The sequence below is a fragment of the Eriocheir sinensis genome, chromosome 17, assembly GCF_024679095.1.
Source record: "Eriocheir sinensis breed Jianghai 21 chromosome 17, ASM2467909v1, whole genome shotgun sequence".
NCBI classification, from domain to species: Eukaryota; Metazoa; Arthropoda; class Malacostraca; order Decapoda; family Varunidae; genus Eriocheir; species Eriocheir sinensis.
In genome coordinates this window covers 15,888,585-15,911,913 of record NC_066525.1, presented here as the reverse complement: position 1 = coordinate 15,911,913, position 23,329 = coordinate 15,888,585, and the positions used below count along the sequence as shown (strand labels likewise).

At 52.2% G+C, this 23,329-nt stretch overlaps 1 protein-coding gene across 8 annotated transcripts in view; it reads right to left on the bottom strand.

Moving 5' to 3' along the window:
• Window positions 1-23,329, bottom strand: part of LOC127000010 (uncharacterized) — a 238,333-nt gene that overhangs the window by 75,948 nt on the left and 139,056 nt on the right. For all 8 annotated transcript variants that reach the window (XM_050863391.1, XM_050863390.1, XM_050863384.1 and 5 more), the window contains one exon: window positions 11,673-20,405. In XM_050863391.1, the coding sequence (XP_050719348.1) occupies window positions 11,673-20,405 (8,733 nt within the window). The remainder of the gene's footprint in view (window positions 1-11,672; window positions 20,406-23,329) is intronic.

The window sequence follows — 23,329 nt, the reverse complement described above, 5'->3', positions numbered from 1 at the left end:
CTTTGATAACAATGGTATACACAAGATAAAAAGAGAGAATGATTACTATCGATATTTATGTGCAATGTTGGTTTGATTTTTTAAGATTTTTAAAATTTCACTTTTTGTGTCCATAATAATTCCCTTTTGATACGTGAAGAGAACCAACACACGACACACGACTAAGAAACAACGGGATGTGCTGGAGCCTCCATGGAAAGTTTCTCATTATATTAGTTATTCTTTTCTTAGTGGTTTCCGTCCTTTATTTTTTCGCTTCCTCCTCTCTTCGGTGTGTTCAAAACCTTGTGACTTAACGCCCCAAGAATGCAGCAAGCCACCGTGTCAGCGCCAACACCTGCCCTGCTCCCCCCCCCTCTCCCTCCCCGCCTTCCGTTACGGACACACCTGATGCGCCGCGCCTCCTCATACTCACCGGTGCAGGTGATAATGAGACAATAAAACAGGTACGCACACCCACCGGTAAGGACGTTGATGCATTATTCAGGGAGTTTTATTTTGATTATCGTCCAGCAGGTTTGTTGTTTTCCCCTCCTAGACATTGCGTGGTTTTCGCAACCCGGCGGTTCCCAGCGCGGGGCAGCGAGTAAATTAGGTTCGTCTGATAGGGCAGATAAGAACGTCACGCCGAAGAGATAAGCCATCACACACACACACACACACACACACACACACACACACACACGGCAGAGTGAGCCATCAGCAAACCTTGCCATTGGCGTCACCACCATGCAGGTTAACAAACTCATGACGTCATTCACCGTTTTCTGTCGAGGAGCGAATAGCGGGCACTCCTCAAGCTTCAAAGTGTTGTCTCCCCGGCACATACACACACACACACACACACACACACCGCCTGGGAGTGAAAGGAAGTAATTAGCGGCCCTTGTTTCGCCCTCGACACACCGGAACCGCAGTTCGGCGCCACAGGCCGACCCAGTTCGTGACCTGCAGAAGCGGTGCCGCGGAGCCAGGGAGGGAGGGAGGGAAGTTAAAGACGAGAGTGAGGGAGAGGAAAGAAGAGAGAGAAGGGGCGGGTGAGGGGGGCGAGGCACGGATCCGAGTAACTGACCTTGAGTGTGGTGAGTCAGTGGCTTATCACACGTTATGAGTCGTGCCACGCAGAGAGAGAGAGAGAGAGAGAGAGAGAGAGAGAGAGAGAGAGAGAGAGAGAGAGAGAGAGAGAGAGAGAGAGAGAGAGAGAGAGAGAGAGAGAGAGAGAGAGAGAGAGATAGAGAGAGAGAGAGAGAGAGAGAGAGAGAGAGAGAGAGAGAGAGAGAGAGAGAGAGAGAGAGAGAGAGAGAGAGAGAGAGAGAGAGAGAGAGGTCATGCACTATATTCAAACACTGGATAATATTGAGAGCAAACAGTCAGGCTCTATCGTGTTTGGCGAGAGACAATCTTTACGAACACGGAGACGCTGAGAGGAAGAGGCGCTGGAAGGGAAGGGAAGGAGAAAATAGACGGGGAAAGAGAATGGCTGGAAAGAAGAAAAAGTAATCACAGTCACCTCATCCTCTTCTCACCCTCCTCCTCATCTTCCTCTCCTTCACTCTCCTCTCCCTGGTACAACGACCTTGGCATCTGCTCGACCGTGCCCCAGGGCGGACATTTACCCAGGCGAGGGGACGGCAAGGGGGCAAGGGGGAATGCAGGTGGAAGGACGGATGGACGGGGCTGGGAGGGGAGGGGAAGGTTAAAACGTGTGAAGAAGGATGCCGTGAAACTGGTGCCAAAGAAAGGAGGAGGATGTGAGGCCCACTAACGGGAAGGAACACGCCTACACGATTGCACACAGGGTTTATAGCAGCGGACATCATCCCCGCCTCATCCCCTTCCTAAATCGTGTGGTGGTGTGTGGGTGTCGTTGGTAGTGGTGGTGGTGGCGATGATTGCTGTGGGAGTGGCGGTGCGTCCGTCCTCGCTAAGGGACATACGAATGAGGAAGGCAACCAAGTCCCAGAGCCCCCTCACCCCACCCCTTCCTCACAGTCCATCTCCCCCCTTCCCATCACCCCTCCCCCTCCCGGTGCGTTGACGTGACGGGGCCAATACAGAGGCGAGAGTAGGCCAAGGAGTGCCCGGCTTGCTGACGTGTGTGTGTGTGTGTGTGTGTGTGTGTGTGTGTGTGTGTGTGTGTGTGTGTGTGTGTGTGTGTGTGCGCGCCCTCACAAACTTTTCGGTGCCTCGTTTCCATCCACGCCCCTCATTTCCGTTTCAATTATTCCTTCTTTTCCACTTTCCCAAACTTCTCGCTCTCTTCTCAACCCCGCCCCGCCCCACCCGCCCCTCTCAGTAGTCCGCAACCCCGACAGAGCAGCTCTTGGAAGGCCGCCTGTCTGTCCTCGACTAATGATCTTCCCGTCGGTGTAATAACCAAAGGAGTTCATGGCCCATCCTTTCTTCCCAGCCTCTTACCTTCAGGCGATGTCCCCCCAAGCCCCGACCAACCACTACCACCACCACCCACTGCCGCCCCACTGTCTCCCACTCTACCACCACCCACTGCCGCCCCACTGTCTCCCACTCCACCACCACCCACTGCCGCCCCACTGTCTCCCACTCCACCGCTAACGCCACCACCAGCAGGACCTGTTGGCGCGTGAAAAGAAAGAGGAAAAGCAGGATGACGATGAGGAGGATGAGCAGAAAGAAGAGGAGGAAGAGCATGAAGAGGATACGGATGAAGAGCACAAAGAAGAGAAGAAGCAGGAAGAAGAGGATGAGGGAGATGAACAAGAAGAGAGGAAGGAATGTCGTTTATTGTTTCCACTGACTTCGCTTTTGTTTTACACACACGATGACGTACTGGGTAAAAGACAACAATCAGCACTATACTTCATCACCACAACCAACAACAACAGCAAAGCCAATAATGTCAACAACCATACAAAACGAACCACAGCAACACTACAATACCCAAAACAAAAGCACAAAGAAACCTTCGGATATAGTGTGTTTGTATGTATGTGTGTGTGTGTGTGTGTGACTTTCTCTGCTCATCCATACGAAACAAAAGAAAATACAAAACAAAAAAGACAATAGCAATAAAGCGAACACCACCTTCTCGCGCCTCCACAACAACAAAAACAGCAAACTCAAGAACTAAAAGGCGGGACATTAGCGCATTCTTAAACTTTTTTTCTTAATTTCTCGCTTATTTTCTTTTGTTTCCTTTTCTCAGAACTCGAATGGCAGGTACTGGAGTCGAGAGAGAGAGAGAGAGAGAGAGAGAGAGAGAGAGAGAGAGAGAGAGAGAGAGAGAGAGAGAGAGAGAGAGAGAGAGAGAGAGAGAGAGAGAGAGAGAGAGAGAGGCCACTTAAGGTAATAAAAAAAAAAAACGCAGTCACAGGAAGTAGTCTGGGTTCACGACTTACGAGAGAGAGAGAGAGAGAGAGAGAGAGAGAGAGAGAGAGAGAGAGAGAGAGAGAGAGAGAGAGAGAGAGAGAGAGAGAGAGAGAGAGAGAGAGAGATTCTAACAAAAATAAACTGACGTAAACAAAGGATTATCGATTTTCAGTGTGTGTGTGTGTGTGTGTGTGTGTGTGTGTGTGTGTGTGTGTGTGTGTGTGTGTGTTTGCGCGCCTAAAAAAAGAAAATAAGAGGATTAGAGAAATTACAGAAAAGGCGTTAAGTTCAGAAACATCCCGGCCATGAAATTAAACTTGGGCGTCGGATGCAGAAACTTGTACGAGGAAAAATATAAACAGGCAAGGGAAGTCAGGGAGAAAAGAGGCTGGGAAGGTAAACGAGAGGAGAGGATAAGAGGAAGGGAGGAAAAAGGATGGGAAGGTAAAAGAGAGGAGAGATGATAAGAGGAAGGAGAAGAGAAGGGGAGAAAAAGGATAAGGAGGGTGAAGGAGAAGAGAAAATGCAGAAGATGGGATGGGAAGGGAATAGAGAGGAGAGAGGATAAGAGGAAGGGAGGAAAAAGGATGGGAAGGTAAAAGAGAGGAGAGATGATAAGAGGAAGGAGAAGAGAAGGGGAGAAAAAGGATAAGGAGGGTGAAGAAGAGAAAATGTAGAAGATGGGATGGGAAGGTAAACGAGAGGAGAGGATAAGAGGAAGGGAGGAAAAAGGATAGGAAGGTAATGGAGAGGAGAGAGGATAAGAGGAAGGAGAAGAGAAGGGGAGGAAAAGGATAAGGAGGGTGGAGGGAAGAGAAAATATAGAAGATGGGATGGGAAGGGAAAGGGGAAAATAAGAGAAAGGAAGGAAAAGGCTAAGATGGGAGAGGTAAAGAGAGATATAGTATGGAAGGAAAATGGAAATAAAATGAGATAATGAGAGAAACGAAAAGAGAATGGGGGGGGGGAGAGAAGATGGAATGGGGAGAAGAGGAAAGGGAAGGAATGAAGGAGAAGGGAGCGGCGACCCTGAACCTTACGATTACTTAAAGCCACCCACCTCCACACACACACACACACACACACACACAGTTCCGGTGGCTGGTTATGTCTGAGTCTGAGCCACAAGACACTCCCTCCCTCCTCCTTCCTTCCCTCCCTCCTTTTTTTTCTCTCCCTTCCTTCTCTCCCTCCTTTCCTTTGTCCGAGTCTTGCTCCTGTCCTACGCTTCTCTCCCCAGCTGTCTTCTTTCTTTCTCTCCCTCTCCTCCTTCCTTCCATGACTCTCTCTCTCTCTCTCCCTATAATTCTCCAGGTAATCAACAATACGAGAGAGAGAGAGAGAGAGAGAGAGAGAGAGAGAGAGAGAGAGAGAGAGAGAGAGAGAGAGAGAGAGAGAGAGAGAGAGAGAGAGAGAGAGAGAGAGAGAGAGAGAGAGAGAGAGAGAGAGAGAGAGAGAGAGAGAGAGAGAGAGAGAGAGAGAGAGAGAGAGAGAGAGAGAGAGAGAGATTATAGTAAAATGTTTTAAAAATATTGTAGACAGACGGATGTGAGAAATTTGCTTGGAAAAGATGAAGGAAATCTAGGAACAGATGGTGGAAGGAAGGGAAGGTAAGGGGAGGGAAAGGAGGAAGAGTGGGTGAGAGGGAGGAGGGAAAGATGATGGATGGAGGAAGGAAAGGAATGGTGAGGGGAGAGAAGGAAGGCCAGACAGGATAGAATGCAAGAGGTAAAATGAATCCCCAAATTGCTCCTCTTTATCCTTATTTTCTCTCATCTTCCCTCTCCCTCTTTCCTCCTTCATGACATTAACCCACCTCCTCATTCACAGACGGAGAGAAAGAGGAGGAGGAAGAGAGGAAGGGAGGGGCGAGGCAAAGTATGGAGCCTATGGAGGGAGGACAAGTGGCAAGAGAGAGATGTGAGACGAAAAGAAGGAATGGAAGCTTAAGACACAAAACAAAAGAGAAGTAGAGAGAAGTAGTGATAGAGATAGAAAGTTGGATTATGACAAAAAAAAACAATAGTAAAAAAGCAACAGAATATATACCGAGATAGTTACTGAATCCAAAAATAATAGAATATGTAGGAAAGAGAACCAGACTAAAGGAGGCAGAGGAGCAGGAGGAGGAGGATGGAGAGGAGTGAAAACAGGAAGCACACAGAGGGTCGGGTCACCTCCATGAAGCGATAATCTAGAAACGCAACCAGACTGCCGCAAATACCCGCTTGGGAGAATTAAAAAAAAAAACTGCAGGTGGCGGGGCGGTGGCGGGGAAAGCAAGACGTCCCAACCCCCTCCCCGACCAGCCCCGTGTATGTAGATAGTGTGAATAGCAGCAACCAGGTGGGACAGAGCGAGGCGGGGCGGGGCAAGCGAGTCAAAAGGAACACACACACACACACACACACGAAGGCGGCGGTGACGGTGCTGGTGATGATGGGACGTTTTCGTATCGACTTTCTCCGGCGGTTTCTCGTCTGATGATGGAAGTGATTCGGCTATTGTGTTTGTCTCGCAGGAGGGAGGGAGAGATGATGGGTTGGCATCTTACCTCTCCCTCCTCCTCCTCCTCTCCCATTACGACCACCTACTCTACAACCATCACCCTCCTTCTCCTCCCTCTGCTCTTTCCACTGCCACTATTCTCTTGGCGTCAATGCAGTCTAGCCCGGTAGCAGCGACGGGCCAAATTTGTGGCTTTATCGGGTAACAGCGACGGGCCAAAATAGATGATGCATAAACTGATCACAAATGCTTCGATATATATTATGAAATGGTTTGTGTGAGGGGTGATTTTTTATCATTTTTCTCGCTTAGAGGGACTATTAAGAAACATGATCCTCGCTGCTACCGGGCTAACTAGAGGTAAGAGAGGGGCAAGGCATCTTACCTTTCTCTCCCTCTCCCACCACTATACTACGTCCTCCTCTACCACCACCATCACCCCCATCCCTCTATCTCTACTCTTACTACCGACACTACCTCCTTCGTCATCGCAGTGTGGAAGGAGAGAGGGCAGAGCATCTTACCTCCTCTTCCTCCATTTCTACTACCATCACTACATCGCCATAACCACCATCGATACCACCACCACCATCACCTCCACCTCCACTACAACCATCACCTCCCTCGTCGGTACAGTCTCGTCCGCAGCTTGAAAATATGACCCATTATAATAACTCCTGCCCGGCTGCGGTGAGCTCGGGCCCAGAATCGCAGACTCCACCTAGGAAATTCTTATGTCTACCTCTGCGGGGAAACTCTGATCTCTGCCCTCTCTGCTCTCTCTGCTCTCTCTCTCTCTCTCTCTCTCTCTCTCTCTCTCTCTCTCTCTCTCTCTCTCTCTGCGTATAAGGAAAACCAAACACTAGCATAGATGTCAAGGGATGTCTCAAGTTACAATCCAGAGTCCACAGCTCACACACACACACACACACACACACACACACACACACACACACACACACACACACACACACACTAATAACCAGGAAAAACGTGTCATATAAAGTACTTCCCGATAAGATAAGATATGTGAGCAACAGAAGCACACACACACAGAGGCTCAGTGAACGTAATCTCCCGCCGCCGCGCCCCGCCAAGCACCTGCCCCCGGCCCGCCGCGGCTCAGGGTCCCGGGAAGGTGGGGAAGAATACGAGTTTGATCCCAGTCACAAGGAGGGTTACCTTTGGGGAGAGTAAAGGAGCCGACCATTGTGTTCACCGTAAGGCACCGAGAGGAAAAGTAAAAGGACTGGAAAGATGAATGTAGAAAGTTGAGGAAACCACCTGACTGTCAGAGACTTTGAAGTGATAAGATTATCTTTACATTCAATTAGTCCAGTATATCTAGAATTTGAAGTGATAAGGTAATCAGTTATATCACATTGTAAGAGATTTTTTTAGGGTTCGAAGTACAATTAGAATCAATAAACAATGGACTGGTAAAACTAAGAAAGAGAAACAACTCGCCTAAACGTGTAACAATAAGATTTCTTTTTGTCAAGGGTATTATATGAAATACTTTTTCACCGCGACATCGTTTTTCTCGGTTCCTCTCTGCTGCCTCACCTTCCTCCCATTTTTTTTTAAACTTTCCTTGGCAATTGGTTTGTGTGTGTGAGAGTTTGTCGACGTCGGGCCGGCCAGGAGGCGGTGGCAATGGAGTGAATGGACACTCCGGCCATTAACCATTTAACAAGACTAATGAACGCGGCGGCGCGGCCATAAAAATACATACATGGAAGCGAAGCCATTAGCGGTACCCTAGCGACACCTGGCAGCCCCAAGGTTCCGGCTGGGGCCACTTTCTCAGACAACTATCACCTGACTCCACTTCTCGCCAATTTCCTTTCCCGGCGCGAACACAGTACACACACACACACACACACAAACACCCACACCCACACACACAAACATCGATGACAAGATGTTCGTGTCTCGGTGACCCACTTGTGCAATGAATGAGCGTGAGGTGCGGGTGAGGGCAGGGAGAGGAGGAAAGGGAGGGAGGGAGGTGTGCTTGCCGACGCTCACGGCGACATTTTTCGTCACAACCTTATATTCTTTCGGCCGGGAACCGCACCTGAAGACCGCTACGTTTTTCTTTTTACCGCCTTGGTCTTCCTCACGAGAGAGAGAGAGAGAGAAAGAGAGAGAGAGAGAGAGACCTGAAGTACGAACACAGTGCAAGGGAAGAGAAATCACAAAAGTTAACATGATAAATGAACCTCCAACGAACCGGAATAATAACAAACCACAGAAAACACGCGGCAAAAAAAAAAAAAAAAAGGGAAATCAAGACGACGCCATGTGCATTTGTTTTCTATAGTCCAGTAAAAAAAGAAAAAAAAGAAAACGTCGGTGAGTCACAACGGGAACGAAATCGTGAACTTGAGCCGAAAGGAAAGTTCCACGGAAAGGTGTGATTATTTTTTTTTTCTTTTTTAACTCTGTGTGTGTGTGTGTATGTGTGTGTGTGTGTGTGTGTGTGGACGGGGAGGGGTGAAAGTGAGGGTAGGAGAAGGTTGGGTAAGGTGAACGGGGGGCGGCTTGGGTGGTGGGAGAGAAAGGGAGAAAATGAGTACTTGAGAGAGAGAGAGAGAGAGAGAGAGAGAGAGAGAGAGAGAGAGAGAGAGAGAGAGAGAGAGAGAGGCGAATAAGGAGATGAGGGTAGATGCTTTAGAGCCTAGCATGTGGATCGCACGGGCCACGAGGGCGGAGGAATGCGAGTCACCTGCATAAATTACACGTCAGAGAGACCAAATTTCATACACACACAAAGCGACCGAGAAAGGAAAAAAAAAAGTACAAACCATTCACATTTGAGGCTGAGGTAAGTGGATGGAGATAAACAAACAAACAAACAAACAAACAAACATCACCACCAAATGAGTGAAAGAGACGGAAAGTATAAAGGAATAATTCTAACAGATGGATGGAAGGGGAGAGAGGGAGAGGGAGAGGGAGAGAGAGAGAATGGAACGTGGAAAAAAATGAATGGCGGCAAATAGCTCTAGGGGAAAGAATGTAATAAACACACACACACACACACACAAGAGATACTACGAAATGAACGGCTTGGAGACAGGAAAAGGGAGTAAATGAACGGCCTAACGTCGCTAACCAGAGCATTTTTTTTTTTGTAGCACACACACACACACACGCAAGAGATACTACGAAATGAACGGCTTGGAGACAGGAAAAGGGTGTAAATGAACGGCCTAACGTCGCAAACCGGAGTATTTTTTTTCCTTTTTTTATAGTACTGTTGCTAGAAAGGGTCGCCGCCTCCTACAGGTATCGCGTTCTCCCCAGCCAGGTGTGCAGGGAGGAGGGGCCCGCGAGCCCTCACACCTGGCTGCCCGGCGCCCCCTCCTGCAGACTGTTAACGGTTTATTGATCGATGCTATACTACGTGGGTGGGGGCGATCACGGGCGAGAGAGAGAGAGAGAGAGAGAGAGAGAGAGAGAGAGAGAGAGAGAGAGAGAGAGAGAGGTGACAAGTGACTGGCACTCAATATAAGCGGAAGAGCAGATATTTCTAAGCACACAGAATTATGTCAGTCAACAACCACTTAATGATGATGCAATATACGTACACACGCACTCGACTTATCGTGTGTGTGTGTGTGTGTGTGTGTGTAAAGAGCGAGGGAGGAACGAACAACAAGTCAAGTGAACTGCCTTAAGGAATGACGTGGGAGACGAGGAAGGAGAGACTAGCGGCCCTTTCCGTTACGATTAACAAGTCCAGCCTCGATCTACTAGCACGACTTGCTTATGTTGGTACCCTTGGTGTGCGTCCCTCCTGCTACTGGTGGCACGCCTGACGGGGGTGAGGGAGCTGAAGTTGTTTCTGTTTTCTCCTCGAACAAAGCCGATGTTGCTCCGCCCTCAGCCGCTTGCTTACCACACTTGCTAACATGACGAGCAGCTTCGACGCGCGTTACGGTTTCCTTTCCCTTCACTTCTGCGTAGCTAACTCTTATATGGCAATCAGGGGGGCCACCAGAGTCTCGCCATTAGGTACGCTGTGCAATGAAGGAACTATTATGTACTGGAATGACTGAGACACTAACTTTATCGCCTGTCACGGATTCTTTTTCTTATTTTTGTTTTGGTATAAGTAACATTGAAAAGGCTAAATAGAAGAGGCACCAGAGTCTCGCCATTAGGTAAGACATGCAGTGGAGGCGTCATCATGACAAGTTAGCTTCATCGCCTGTCAAGGGTTCCATTTTTTTTTTTTTTTGGCACAGACAGCAGTTAAAAGGTAAACAGGAGAGTCATCAGAATCCCGCTGTGGTGACGCGTGATTGAGGTCACGCCCTTGTGTAGCGGCCTGACCTCGACAATTCAGCTTCATCACGTGTTATGATTTCCTTTTCCCTTTGCTCCGGCACAGGTAACTCTCTACAGGTAAACAGAAGCAGCACCAGAATCCCACTTTGTTTTATGTTAGGCGATGGATGCGTTGGTGAGGTGAGCAAACCTTAAAAAAAATAGCTTCATCTCGTGCTATGATTTAATTTTCCTTTTACTTTTTCCTACTTTACTCTCTTAAGGTAAACAGAAGTGGCACCAGAATCTCGCTTTGTGTTAGGGGCCGATGGATGCGTTAGTGAGATCCCTTATGTAGTGGGCTAACTTCGACAATTAATCTTCAACGAGGGTCACTGTTTCCCATTCCTCTCTTTTTCTGAGTCGGTAACAGTCTAAACGCAAACAGGAGCGGCTCCAGAACCCTGCCTCTCGGTACACAAACTGATGCCGGCGCTATTGAGGTCACGCCCTTGTGCAGTGGTTTGACCTCGACGAGCACGGCGCCGCGACAAGTTTATTATGCATCACACACACCTAACTGAACGAATGGCGCGTGTTGTGTCCTGCAGCATCTCTCTCTCTCTCTCTCTCTCTCTCTCTCTCTCTCTCTCTCTCACAGCAAAACGCTTCACAGTTACACGTTTAGCGACGAAGCACTGTAATACTTAGACTGGCGGGTCGCAAGCACGATGGTCAGTCAACTCCCCCTCCCTCCCTTCCTCTCTCTCGGCTAAGTAACGGGAGATGCAGGCGTGCTCCTTATGCTACTGTCATGGGGGGTGGTCAGGGCCCCCGCCGGCAGCCTCGTCACACCAGGGAGCGATGTGGGTGCCGAGGAGGCGGGAGAATGCACCCCTACACGTAAACTGATTAGGTGCAGTACTGTTTTGTGATAGATCTTGTTTGTGCGTGTCTTTGTGTGTGTGTGTGTGTGTGTGTGTGTGTGTGTGTGTAGACTTGACTGGTGCATGAGTGTGACTCATGGGAAGGGAAACACGTAACAGTCAAGGTGGGTGACTGTAGTGGTTACAAAGGAATGTATCGCCCGTGGGTTCCTGTGAGTGTGAGAGCACGACATCTTATAAGTCACACTGGCATTGACCATTACAATCAAGCTTCTCGCCGACGTTTAGTTTAGTTTTCAGGCAAGGCGCCCGCACACTCCTCTCGAGCCATAACGTCTCTTAGACGACACTCAACTTATTTTTTAGCGCGCGCGAGTACCTCCATATGAGGCAAAATTACTACGACTTACGTAATTATGTTTTACATTGTTATTTGCATAACTTTGTTTTATATTTCTATTTGTTTGCCACACCTCACTTAACCTTCCATATCATAAAACTAGGTTAAATTCAATTAAGTGAACAAACACACGGCAAGAGTCTTCAATGCCTGGACATGACATCACAGTGACGTCAGTATAAGACACGGACATTCTGGAAAAAAAACATTGACCCTGAGGTCAGGGTTGAAAATAAACACACGTGTCTTACCTTGACGCGCCCAGCTGAATGTGTCCTTCCTGAAGGAAGAGAGCCCCGGGGTGGAGACGGTACGCTTGGGAGTGGTGGAGGGAGGAGGTCGGTACCCGGGGGCGTGGTACCTGGCGGAGCGGGGAACCGACGAGCCCATCCCCGCCAGCCTCTCCAGGGTGGAGGCCGGGGAAGATACGGTGGTGTGCGTGGAGGTGGTGACGGACGGAGGAGTTTTGTTGAGTAGAGCGAACTGAGATCGAGGGAGGGAGGCCGTGGAGGCCACCTGGGTCGGATTTGATCGAGGTAGAGTAGTGGACCGCACCTCCGGGGACATGCGGTCCTTGCTGGTGTCCGGCATGGACGACCGTCGCGCGTATCGGAAGAAGTTTAACTTTTTCGGCTTTTTCTCTTCCTCTTCCTCGGGGCCTGAGGAGCCTTGGAGGGAGCCTCGGGACCCGGCATTCAATGAGCCACGACTAGACGCCGCCAAGCTGCCTCGGCTGCTGGTGGTGAGGGAGCCTCGACTGGAGGCGTTGAGGCGAAAGTTTGAGGAACTGCTACAAATGTGCCGATCGAGGGAGTCTGAGGCCTTGAGTGTGGAGTCTGAGTCTAACTGCTCGTAGCTGCTGGAGAACTCTGAGGAGCGAACACGGTCGAGCAAGTCACCAAGTGATTCTGACCTCTCCCCTGTGGCCTTAACATCCTCCTGGTGGATTTTTTCAAGGCTCATGTGGCTCTTTGCTTTCCTTGTCTCCTGCCTCCGGGCGCTGCGGCGGGCGCGGGGGACGCCGTGGTGTTCTCGAGCATCGAATTTATCTTCGTCGATAGTGACGCTCTGCCACACCTCCACCTCGTTGTTGCTGCCTTCCGTCACGAAGTATTGGATGTTGGTGACGCCCCGCTCCTCCAGGCTCCGTTCAGATGACGCACTCTGCTGGGGCCGAGCGGCGTCTGGACGTATCTGGTGACGGGGAGAGTCGTGTGAGGCGAACACCGTGCGCTGACTCTCCAAGGAGGTGAAGTCTTCGGCTGAGGATCGCTCGCTGATAACAGAAAGTGGCCCCTGTCCCTGTCTCTGGCTGCGGGCCTTGGGGGTGCCTGGGTCGGACTCTGGGGACTGTTCGGTGTCGGTGGGGCTGTCCTCAGACTCGAAACTGGTGCTAGTCAATGAACTTTTGTCCAGTGAGGAGTCTGAGATGGACTCTACAGACTTGTGCTTCCTCGGGAGGAAAAGTGGAACCTTGGGGCTGGAGGTGACGGGGTGGCCGCCGCTCAGTGAGTCGTCATCGCCGTTCTCGCTGCCGCCCGACACCTCGTGCATGAGTGCCACGAGCCTGTTGCCGATGTGGTGCATTACCTTGGCCAGGAGGGGAGGAGAGGCACCCTGGGAGCCGGAGCCAATGCTTCCCCGGTCACTGTCTGGCTTGAGGCGAGAGATGGAGGACATGAGCCGCTGGTAAACGAAGACAGTGTCCTTGCTGGAGGGCGACGCGTCTTCTGAACTCTCTGAGCGGGTGAGGGAGTGAGCGCTGTCAGTGTCGCTCGGCTCACGACTCTGATCAAATTTCTGAATTATTTGTTGACACGAGGCAGAAATTTGTTCTTGGAGGTCACTTCTCATTTCAGGATCAGCCTGATCGAGCAGAGCATAGGCGCCCTCCAAATCACTGCTCGTGTAATCTGAGGAGTCGTAAGAGTCGCTCCAGGTGTCCTCGGAGCTCAGGTATTCGACGATCTCCTTCACCTGCTCGTCGTTGATGCCGGGCACCGTCTTCATCAGGTTGGTGAGCTTCGCCTCGAAGGCCAGCAGCTGAGGCGGCTTCACTCTTTGTCCCTTCGGGGCCTCGCGGTTGTTGCTGATCATCGTCTTGAAGAAGGCGCGCATCTTGTTCATCATCATGTTGGTCTCCTCGTCCGAGCTCCAGTTGTTGAAGGAATCTTTCCGGCAAATCTTGTTTCTCATCTTATCGGGGCAGAAAGGCGTCAGGTCGACGGAGGAGCCCGTGCTGGACCTTGACACCTTCCCGTCCCCGCTGCTTCGCTCCTCCGTCTCAGACTTGTTGTTGTTGCTGTCGTTGTCAAAGCTGTCACCTTTACCTTCGCCATTCTTGCCCGTTGACACCTGTAGGCTGTCCGTTCTTTTTGAGGACGCCTCGCCGTCGTCCACACTGGACTCCGAGGAGGAGCGTCCTTTTTGATCTCTGGAGTCTTCAGGCTTGTCTTTCAGAAGGTCATCCGAGCTGCCAATGAATCCACTGTCTCGACTTTGGTATTTCCGGTCAGAAAGGTCCCCTTCTTTTTCCATCCTCTCGTCACACTTATCTCTGAAGTCTTTATCAAAGTCTATTGTAACGCGTTTCGTCACCTTTTCTCCTTCGTGCATCAGTGACTTCAGTGCCTCGGCGTTCTTTAGCTCACTCAGGTCCTCCCTGTGATCGGCGTCATGCTGCTGTTCAACAACTTTCAGTTCACTTTTATCACTATCCGATTTCTTGTCAGAATAGTCGCCAGAGTTCTTTTTCTTTTTCCTTCTTTTTATCGTGTCAAACTGACCATCTCCCTTGTCAAAGGCTGTTTCCTCAGACTCCGTGGAGGCCTCGTCCTCCCCACTAACCATCGTCCTCTCCACGTCGTCCCCTTCTGAGTGATGAGAGCCGTCGCTGGGGGCTCCGTCGTACCTGTCACCGCTGGACACCAGGCATCTATTGGCTACTCCTGTACGAAACCCCCGAGGCCGCCTCATAACAACCTTTTTCCTCGGCTGTTCTGGGCTGGGAGAACCTTCGGAGTCACTGCCAACGGAGCCACTTTCGTCTGTGTGGAGCTCAGAATCCTCGCCCATTGACCTGATGGAGGGCTGTCGCTCGAACATGAACTCTGTCAAGAAGTATTTCTCCAATCTTGATGACGCGAGCTCTGCCGGGTCTGTTTCCTCGTCATATTTAGAATCGATGTCAACCCCTTCGCTGAAGATGGAGCTCGACGTCTCTGAGAAGGTGTCGCTGTACTCACTCTCCTCATTGGCGTACTTCTTGGGGTCGGCGGGTCCGTTGCCTAAGTCGAAGTAAAAATATTTTTCTAGCTCTGAAGGGTCAGCTTTCAAAGAATCTTCCTCCCTCGGCTTCCTCTCATAGTCGCTCTCCTCACAGCTCTCCTCAATGATGGTGTGGAGCGTGAAGTCAATAGCTCTGTTATAGTAACCCCGAAGTTCGTCCTCTCTATCGCAGGCTTCGTCACCTGAAGATTCACTGTAATTAGACTCGCTGTTTATTGACTCGCCGTCCTCAATTGAATCAAATCTTCCTTCCACTTCACGATCCATGTAAATGTCTTCCCCGTCGAACTCATCTCCCTCGGCGAAGCTTTGATTATTTTCGTCGAAGGAGACGTCTTCTTCAAATTCGGCCTCGTCAGGGAAGGAGACGGCTCTGTCTCCGTCCTCCCAAGAGTCAGCCTCCTGTGGCTGGCTGTTGAACTCATCCCCGATGTCGATGCCATGGTGCTCCTCGTAGGCCAGCAGATCCCCCTCGGAGTGGTCTGGAGTCTGGGCTGGACTTATTGGACTTGGTGCCGTAGGAGACTCCACAGACTCGGGCCGCTCAACTTTACGTCGACGGATCTCAGGCGTCTTGTTGAGCCTCCGCGGGGCGTGCGGGGAGTCTGTGCCTAAGGTGAGCGTGAAGTAGTTGGCAAGGCTGGAAGAAGATTCTGTCGGAGAACGACGGAATTGTTGTTGTCGTTCGCGAGTAGTGAGTATCATGGACTGCAACTCGCTCACCTGACTCCTCCGGGCAGGCGACGCACTGCGCGAGGAGTCTGGACTAGTCACGTGTACTGACATGACGTGGCCGCGCCGCACGTCACTCGTCACCTCCAGGATGGTCACGTCATTACCATCTTTCTTGATGTTACGGTCCGTATTGCTGCCCTCAACATCAGCATCGAGATCTTCACCCGACTCAGCCCCCGACGACCCCGTCACGACGATGCAGGTGGGCTTGATCTGTACGTCAGAGTCTGTGGAGTCTGACCTGATATAGATCCTGCCCTGCGAGGCCAGACGATTGCTGTGGTCGTCTTCATCCCCGACGGACACAATGGACACCAAGTTCCCCTCCTCACTGTTGTCTGAGCACTGCGACTCACTGTCGGCGCCCTGAAGGACCGAGTCAGCTGATGAGGGTCCGTCTGAGTCACGGCCCTTGTCGTCGTGGTCGCGGCGACGTTGTTGTTGAGCAAATCTACGCAGCTCGGCATGCAGCTTTCCGCCCTCTACTACGGTGTCGGCAGAGTCGCTCGCATCGGCGTCAGATCTGTCGATGTCCGAGGAGGAGGAGACGCCGTCCGAGGAGGAGGACCTCTTGGCGCGTCGGGAGGGTACTGGGGGCGTGTGGCGGGACACTATCTCGGGGGAACGCACCCGCCGCACGGCAAACCTTGTCACTTCCTGCCCCGCTCCCTCGCTGCCCACCACATTGACAGGGATGCTGACGCCGTCGTCCTCGTGCTGACTGTCGTTTCCTTCAGTCACACTGATCTTCACCACGTTGCCAAGGTCGTCCCCTTCCTCCTCACTCTCACCAGCACTCGAATGGCCAGACTCGCTGGACTCTCCCTCACCACTCAACTCCTTCACTTTGGTATCACCACACTCGAGTATCACGTCATCGCCCTGGCCGTTCACTTGCTCTGGATCCTCAGGCTCCGCGGCCTCTGTGCAAACGATGCTGTCACTGTTGGGAGCGGCGGGAGGCGCGTGCGGGCCCGCATGCGAGTCATGAGTTACTGCCGTGTGGCCGCCACCACTGAGAGCAGAACCGCTGTGTTCCACTTGCTCACTTCCGGTGTCGGCACTCGTGCCAGCAGATTCAGAGCTCTTACCCGACACAGCCGCCGCCGCCGACTTACTTTCAGCATCAGACTCCGGCCCTTCACTTTCTCCGGAGAATTGGTCTTTACTCTCACTTGGATACCCGGGCACGCTCGGGCCTTGAGGCAAGGCACCCTTTCCCTCTTCCTCCTTTCTCTCCTCCACATCCCCTTCACAGAGTCCATCAGTCTCTCTTTCAGTCTCCTCGGATATCTCGAGCAGCTGTGTGTCTTCTTTGGTGGTAGCAGCGTCATCAGTTGACGATGGTGTGTCTTGTGTGTTCTCTCCTTCGGCAGGTGACTCATAGTTCCCTGCCCCCAGCTCTTCCTGAATTGCCTCAGAGCTTGATTCACCTGCCACCTCCTCCTCCTCCTCCTCTTTTTCAGTGGCTGGACTTTCAGGAGCGCCGGTGTCAGAGGGTACTGTTGCATCAGCTGTTACTGGCAGCTCCTCACACACTGGTGCCGCCCCCGTCGTAACCTCAGTCTCCACGTCTTGAGCCGCTTCTACTGAGCCCGTCACTTCTTCCTCACACTCCACGTCAAAAATATCGGCAGAGCTTGGTTCTTCTGCCTCCGGAGTAATGTCAGCCTGAGGAGCAGTTTCATGGTCCACAGCTGGCGCCTCGGGGCCGGCCGTGGCCTCGCTCTCAGCCTCTCCCTCACCTGGACTCACTACATTATTCAGCACCAAACTCTCCGCGCTGCTCCCACTCCCAATCTCCTCACTCGTATTTTCATCGCTACCATCGCTACACTCCTGAATTTCTTCACTTAATACTTCCTTCACATCCTCATGTTGATCACATTTTTCCCCCTCGAGCACTTCACTAGTCCTTTCCGCACACACTTCCTCCGCCACACAGACTGCGCCGCCGTCACCGCCACCCTCCGCCAGCACACCTGAGGCTTCCCCACTCCCTCCCTCACTCGGGTACGCCTCGCCGGCCTGCACACAGCTGCTACCTTTACACTCGCTCTCACTCTCGTCCTTTTCACTAGAATTTACTTTAAAACTATCTGCTTTATCCACTTCATCCTTCACCTCCGCATTATCCACCTCCTGGGGGGCGGAGGCGTCCTCGGCCGGCTGCCGTCCGCCCTCCGTTTGAATAACAGTGTCGTTCAATGTGAGATCACAGATTTGTTGATTTATGGCCTCCACCGCCACTTCTTCTCCCTCCCCCTCCCCTTCTTCCTCCTTGATAAGGCCAGCCTCGGCCGCGTCCACCACCTCGAGGCTCACGTCAGGGTTCACAGCCTCCACGGGCGGCTCCTCGCCGGCTGCTGTACTGGGCTCGAGGTCCTCAGGAGCGTCCGTGTCTGATTGAGCTAAATCGGACTCAGATGAAGATGACCTTGTGAGGTTGTATTTTTTGCTGACGTGCTTGTCCTCGTCGGTGTCGCTGTCCCCGGAGGATGAGGAGGAGTCATTTTCCACTTGCAGGAGGCCCGGGACAGACTCCTCCGGGCCGCTGTGTTCTGCCTCACTCCCGCTGCCTCCACCCTCGCCGGTGATGTCGTAGCTCCGAGACACATGCACGTCTTCGTCTGTGTCCTCACCTTCACTCGTGCCACTCGAGGGCGCCTCCACACCCTTCCCGAAGTTGAGAAGGAAGGGCGGGGCAGGAGACGGGCTGGAAGGCGCGTCCTCCACCTGGATTACTCTTTCACAGGCGTCGAGGTCTCCGTCTCCTGCAGGATGGAGCTGGTCCTGGGGGAGGGTGACCTGTGGAGGGCGTGCTGCGTTCATGGCTGTGGCGGGGGAGGGCTGGGGCGGTGGTGCTGGCGGGCGTGTGCTGGGCGGTGCGTGCGTGGTGTTGGCTGCTGCTATGCGGGGGGACCAAGGCGCCTCCTCCTTCCCCACTCCTTGGCCGCCATGCTCCCTGCTGCCCTCTGTTTCTAATACACGGATTCCACCATCTTTGCGTTCATTTTTCACCTTCACTTTACTCATAACACACTCCCCGCGTTCACTAGGGTCGTCTTTGTACTCGAAATCACTCGCAGACTCCCCCCCGAGATCACTACTGACACAGGAACTGTTCTCCGCGAGCCTCTCATCCGTCTCCGAGTCGGACGGGTGCGCGACTGAGGTCTCTCGACTGAGCGTGAGGTGCAGGTGGAAGGTAGGGGGGTGAGGCAGCTGGGGGGAGAGTGGCTTTACCCCCTCTCGCTCCCGGCCCCCACCTCCCCCACCTCTCTCAACCCTAACACCGCCGTCACCTCCACCTCTGCCGCAGGACGCGCTGTATCCTTGCGGCCTTAGCTGTGTATCCTTCGTTATTGTTGGTAATCTAGTGGCCTGTGTGGCGGGCTGGCGGTGAGAGGAGCCTCGCAGCGGCCTGGCGGGAGGAGAAGGCTGTTCTGGAGACGCAGAGGCTGGCGGCTCCTCAAAACTGGAGGTGAGGACAGCTGGGTCTGGGTCAGTCTGTATACAAATGTCCCGGCTAGACTTGCGCACAGGTGTAGTACCCGCCGGTGCGGGCGCAGCTCTCATACTGGCGTCGTGTTCACAAGCCTCTCTCGTTGGCTTGGTTCTCCTCTGATAAGATAATCGAGATAAGGGAGGGGGAGGAACATCAGGGGCCGGGCGTGGACGCTGTTGCGTGTGCAGGCGGCCACGGCCAGCCCCGGCGGAGCCTGGGTTGACACCGTAGTAATTCTGTATTTCCGTTAAGACTCTATTGCGATATTCTCGAAGAGCAGGAGATTCTTGGGGAGTGCCCGCGTCACGTGCTTGGTCGTGGCAAGACACTTCACTCGTGGACCGTTCAGCCGAGTTGCGGGTGGAGTTGTTCGGCCTGAACCAACGCCCGCCGGTAATAGCAGTGAGAGCAGGTTCTGAAGGGGTGAAGGCGCCCATCAGGGCCGCCTGGAGAGCTTGAGCCTCAGCTTGCACTGCCTCCGTCTGGCGCAACATAGCGTGAATATCCCTTGTATCCATAGCACCCAGGGGGCCCAGGATGGGTTGGCTGGGGACGGGCGTGGCTGTGTCGTCTGTCTCCGGACTCTCCGTGCTGACCCCACTGTCATGCCGAAGGTGGGAGGGGGAGCTGGCGGGAGAAGGCACTCGGAGTGACAGTTCGGCTTCGCTGTCCTCCTCCCCCTCAGATCCACCACCGCTCAGGTACTCGCCGTCTGTCATGACGCAGGCGTCCACACGGGTCGGGGCAGTGACGCGCGGGGCAGCGCCCTTCGCCCGCCGCTGCCGCCCCGCCTGAGACTGCGACTCATAGTAATCCCAGTCACTCTCGTCGATGAAGCCAGAGTTGTCAGAGTCGTTCACGGCGCTCATACTCGACACCCGCCTCGAGGGTGAGCCAGAAGTGTCAGAATCTATGGAGGAGTTCAGCTCAGAGTCCTTAGAAGAGTCAGAGCTGATGAAGACCAACTTGTAATCATCGCCCTCAGGCTGTATTTTTTCTGCGTCCAGGACAATGTCAGAGGCGGTGTCTGAGTGGCGCTGCGTCGAGGAGTTGTCGGAGTGTCGGCCAGACGATCGGTCATCAAACTCAAGCTTGGTCGTGCCGTCACCGCCAGAGTCGCTGGGCGAGCTGGCGGGGCGCCGGTCCTTGGGACGCCGCTCCAAGATGAGTCTTCGACCAGAGTGGCTGGAGTCTTTGGAGGGACTGGGCGGGGGCTTGAGGTGTTCGCCCTGGAGGAGAGGGTGTTTCTTGGGCATCATATTTTCTACCGTCATTTGTATTCCCTTTTCGAGTTCCCGAACGTAGCGTGCAACCTGACCGGAGAGAGAGTCCTTGCTGAGCGGCGGCGGGTACTCCTCGTCCACCCTGCCTGAACCCACCTGGAAGGACCGGCTCCGCCTCACGCCCGCCGGGTTGTGGGAGGGCTTCTTCGACCGACCCGTCGTGGCATAGCCTTGTGGGGGGACAGAAAACACACAATATCACACCATTGTCTTCCATGGAGAAGGATGTGAGAATGTACAAGGTTCATGAAGACTTCCGGCAGTGTGTTGCTTGGCGTGGGATTTATGGCAGGGTACAGGATGGCCAGTGTTCTTGGTTAGGAAGACTATGAAGGCTTGCGTTAGTATGTTCCTTGGCAAGCGAGGCAAAGGCAGGCTCGAATTAGTATGTTTCTTGGCGTGCAGCTGTTAGCGAGGCTTGCATTAGTTTGTTGGTTGACGTGCAAGGATTAGGAAGGCTTGCGTTAGGATGTTGTTTGGGGTGCGATGAGGCGGCAGGCATAAATAGGTTAGTGATAATCATGCTCTTGAAGTCACAGGTTCTTCCGCTGACGAAGGAACGGAGGCACATGCAAAGCTACAAGGGAGTGTTGTAAACTTAGAGCAGGAGGACAGACCAAATCCGAAACAGTTCCTAAACTATGGAATACCGACAACTGGCATCTTAAAAGTAATTACATGCTGTTAGCTAACGGAAAGTAAGCTGGTTCAACAGTTCAAGCAGCAGTGCAATCTGTTATACTTGTTACAGACTTCACAGCACTGCATGCTGAACAGAACCTTCCGTACTGTTTAGGAATGGAGAGTGAACAGGTGCATGAGAAAGAGGTTAGTGAGGCTGAAGTATCATGTTGAAGGTTGTAAGGCTTTGAAGAGAGATGCTATGCAGACTAACAATGCCCATCGCTGGAAAAGTCATCATTTCAATCAAATGCAAGACAAAGAAGCTTAACATTGCCCTGACACCTGCAATGACAAGTCAAGAGAAACGACTCATGCCCCGTCAATTCCTCTCGACTCCCCTCACAAGAGGAGGACACGAAACTATTAACAGAGGCAGCAACCAAGAATGAGAACCAACGTCCAGTCCAACACAGCGCCAGCACCAGCACCATTTTGACACCTTTCAGCAAGCAAGGACGTCCCCGCACACCGTTCACAACCCTCTACTGCAAAGGTTCCGTTACTATCCTGCCCAGCCAGTCACTGCTCAGCCTACCACCACCACCGAGCAAAGGGCAACACTCCCGTCCTACCATCATAACACCCACTGGAGCCACCCACCACCACCCTCACCTCGCTCCCACCCCCATGAATGCCGGGTGGGCGGGGCGTGGGCGGGCATAATGTCCGGGTGGCCGCGGGACGCACCGCGGGGAAGTAAACAAGGCGAGCAGGTGACGCAACGCCCCGCACCTGCCTCTGCATTGTAATTAGGAGCGACGCTGTTAAAATGTACGAAATCCCCAGTGGTGGATGCCCGCTTCTCTCCCTCTGCCTGTCTATCTATCCATCTATCTATACGAGAAAGAAAATATCCTATCGCTCTTCTGTGTACGCCGTGAATATAAACATCTGGCTGGTGACTAATAAGAGTTTAGACACACCTGTACACCATAAACTGGTAGCCACATCACCGACCCACACACACACACCTGCGCGGCAACACCCATCACCTCCCCGATCTTCCCGACCCCCTGCGTCCCTGCCAATCAGCCGCTCATCACCTGACACCAAGGCAGAGACCAAGACTACCCCTATAGCAAGGCATACAACGCAGAGCAGAGACACAGACTAACTTGAAGAATTGAAAAGAAAACTGTCCTTTAAACGAAATTATGTATACCAAGAGTTGTGTATGTGTGTGTGTTCTTGGTTCACGGACAAGGTTTAAAAGGGCGTTGTATATGTGTGTGATGTAATTCTCGTGTGTGTGTGTGTGTGTGTGTGTGTGTGTGTGTGTGTGTGTGTGTGTGCGGTCTTTCAGGTGTTGGTGCAAGTCTCACACCAATGTTATGTTCCGGGTGGCGCCGCGTGTGTCTAACGACTAACGTGTGACATGGATGTGTGGAGAGTGCGTGTCTTGTGGAGGCTCATGCGTGGTGCAGAAACGTGATTCTTGTGAAAAGTATCCAACTCCCCGTCCACTGCCTTCTTTCCCTCCTTCTTCCCCCCTCCTACCGGTCCTACTCCTCCTCTTCCTCCTCCTTAATCATGCACATTCCACCCCGTTTCACTACTCTAAGCATATCACCTTTTTGCACTAGTTAAAGCGTTATGGGGGCAGCAGTAACATGCGGTGCGTCTCACAGGCTACATAAGTACTCGAAGCGTTAGTAGGGCGAGAGAGCGAGGGGAAGGAAGAGAGAAAAGAGAGAGTTATGAGCTCCCGTAGCGGGCCTGGCAGGGGCGAGAAGGAATGTAGAAGCGAAGACAGGATGATGAACCAAGTTGTCATGTGCGGGAGACAGGATGGAGGGCGGATTTGAGACGAGGATGCAAAGCAGAGAAAGAGAAACTAAAGACGAGAACAGGGACAGGAAATAGGGTAGATTGTAGGAAAGAACAGAAAGACAGAGGGATTGGATAAACTGGATAGGGAAAGAGGGAAACTAAGATGAAGAAGGGGAGACAGAGACAAGACCGAGGTGATGGAATGAAAAGAAAGAGAGAGGACAGACCGAGGCGAGGACAGAGAGAGGAAGAGAGACAAGAATGAAGATAGATACTGTAAAGAACGAGTAGACAAAGAAGGGAAAGAACCAACGGAAGAAAAATTAGGATGACAGAAGGAAGAGGAAAACGAAAGATAGGCAGTGAAACATTCTAAAACAAAGACTTTGAGACAGGGAGTGGAAAAGACTGTGGAAGAAAGATAGCAATCATGGGAAACTGTCTAATAATGCTCAGTACAATCATGGTACAGATATAATGGCGGTGGTAATGATAGAGACGATGACGGTGCAAATGAAAGGGAGGGGAAGGAGAAGGAAGGGGAGGGATGGGAATGGTGCGGGAAAGGGGAGGGGATGGAAGGGATGTGGGAAGCAATGAGAACAATAGAATCGTAAATAATAATGATAATAGTGACAAT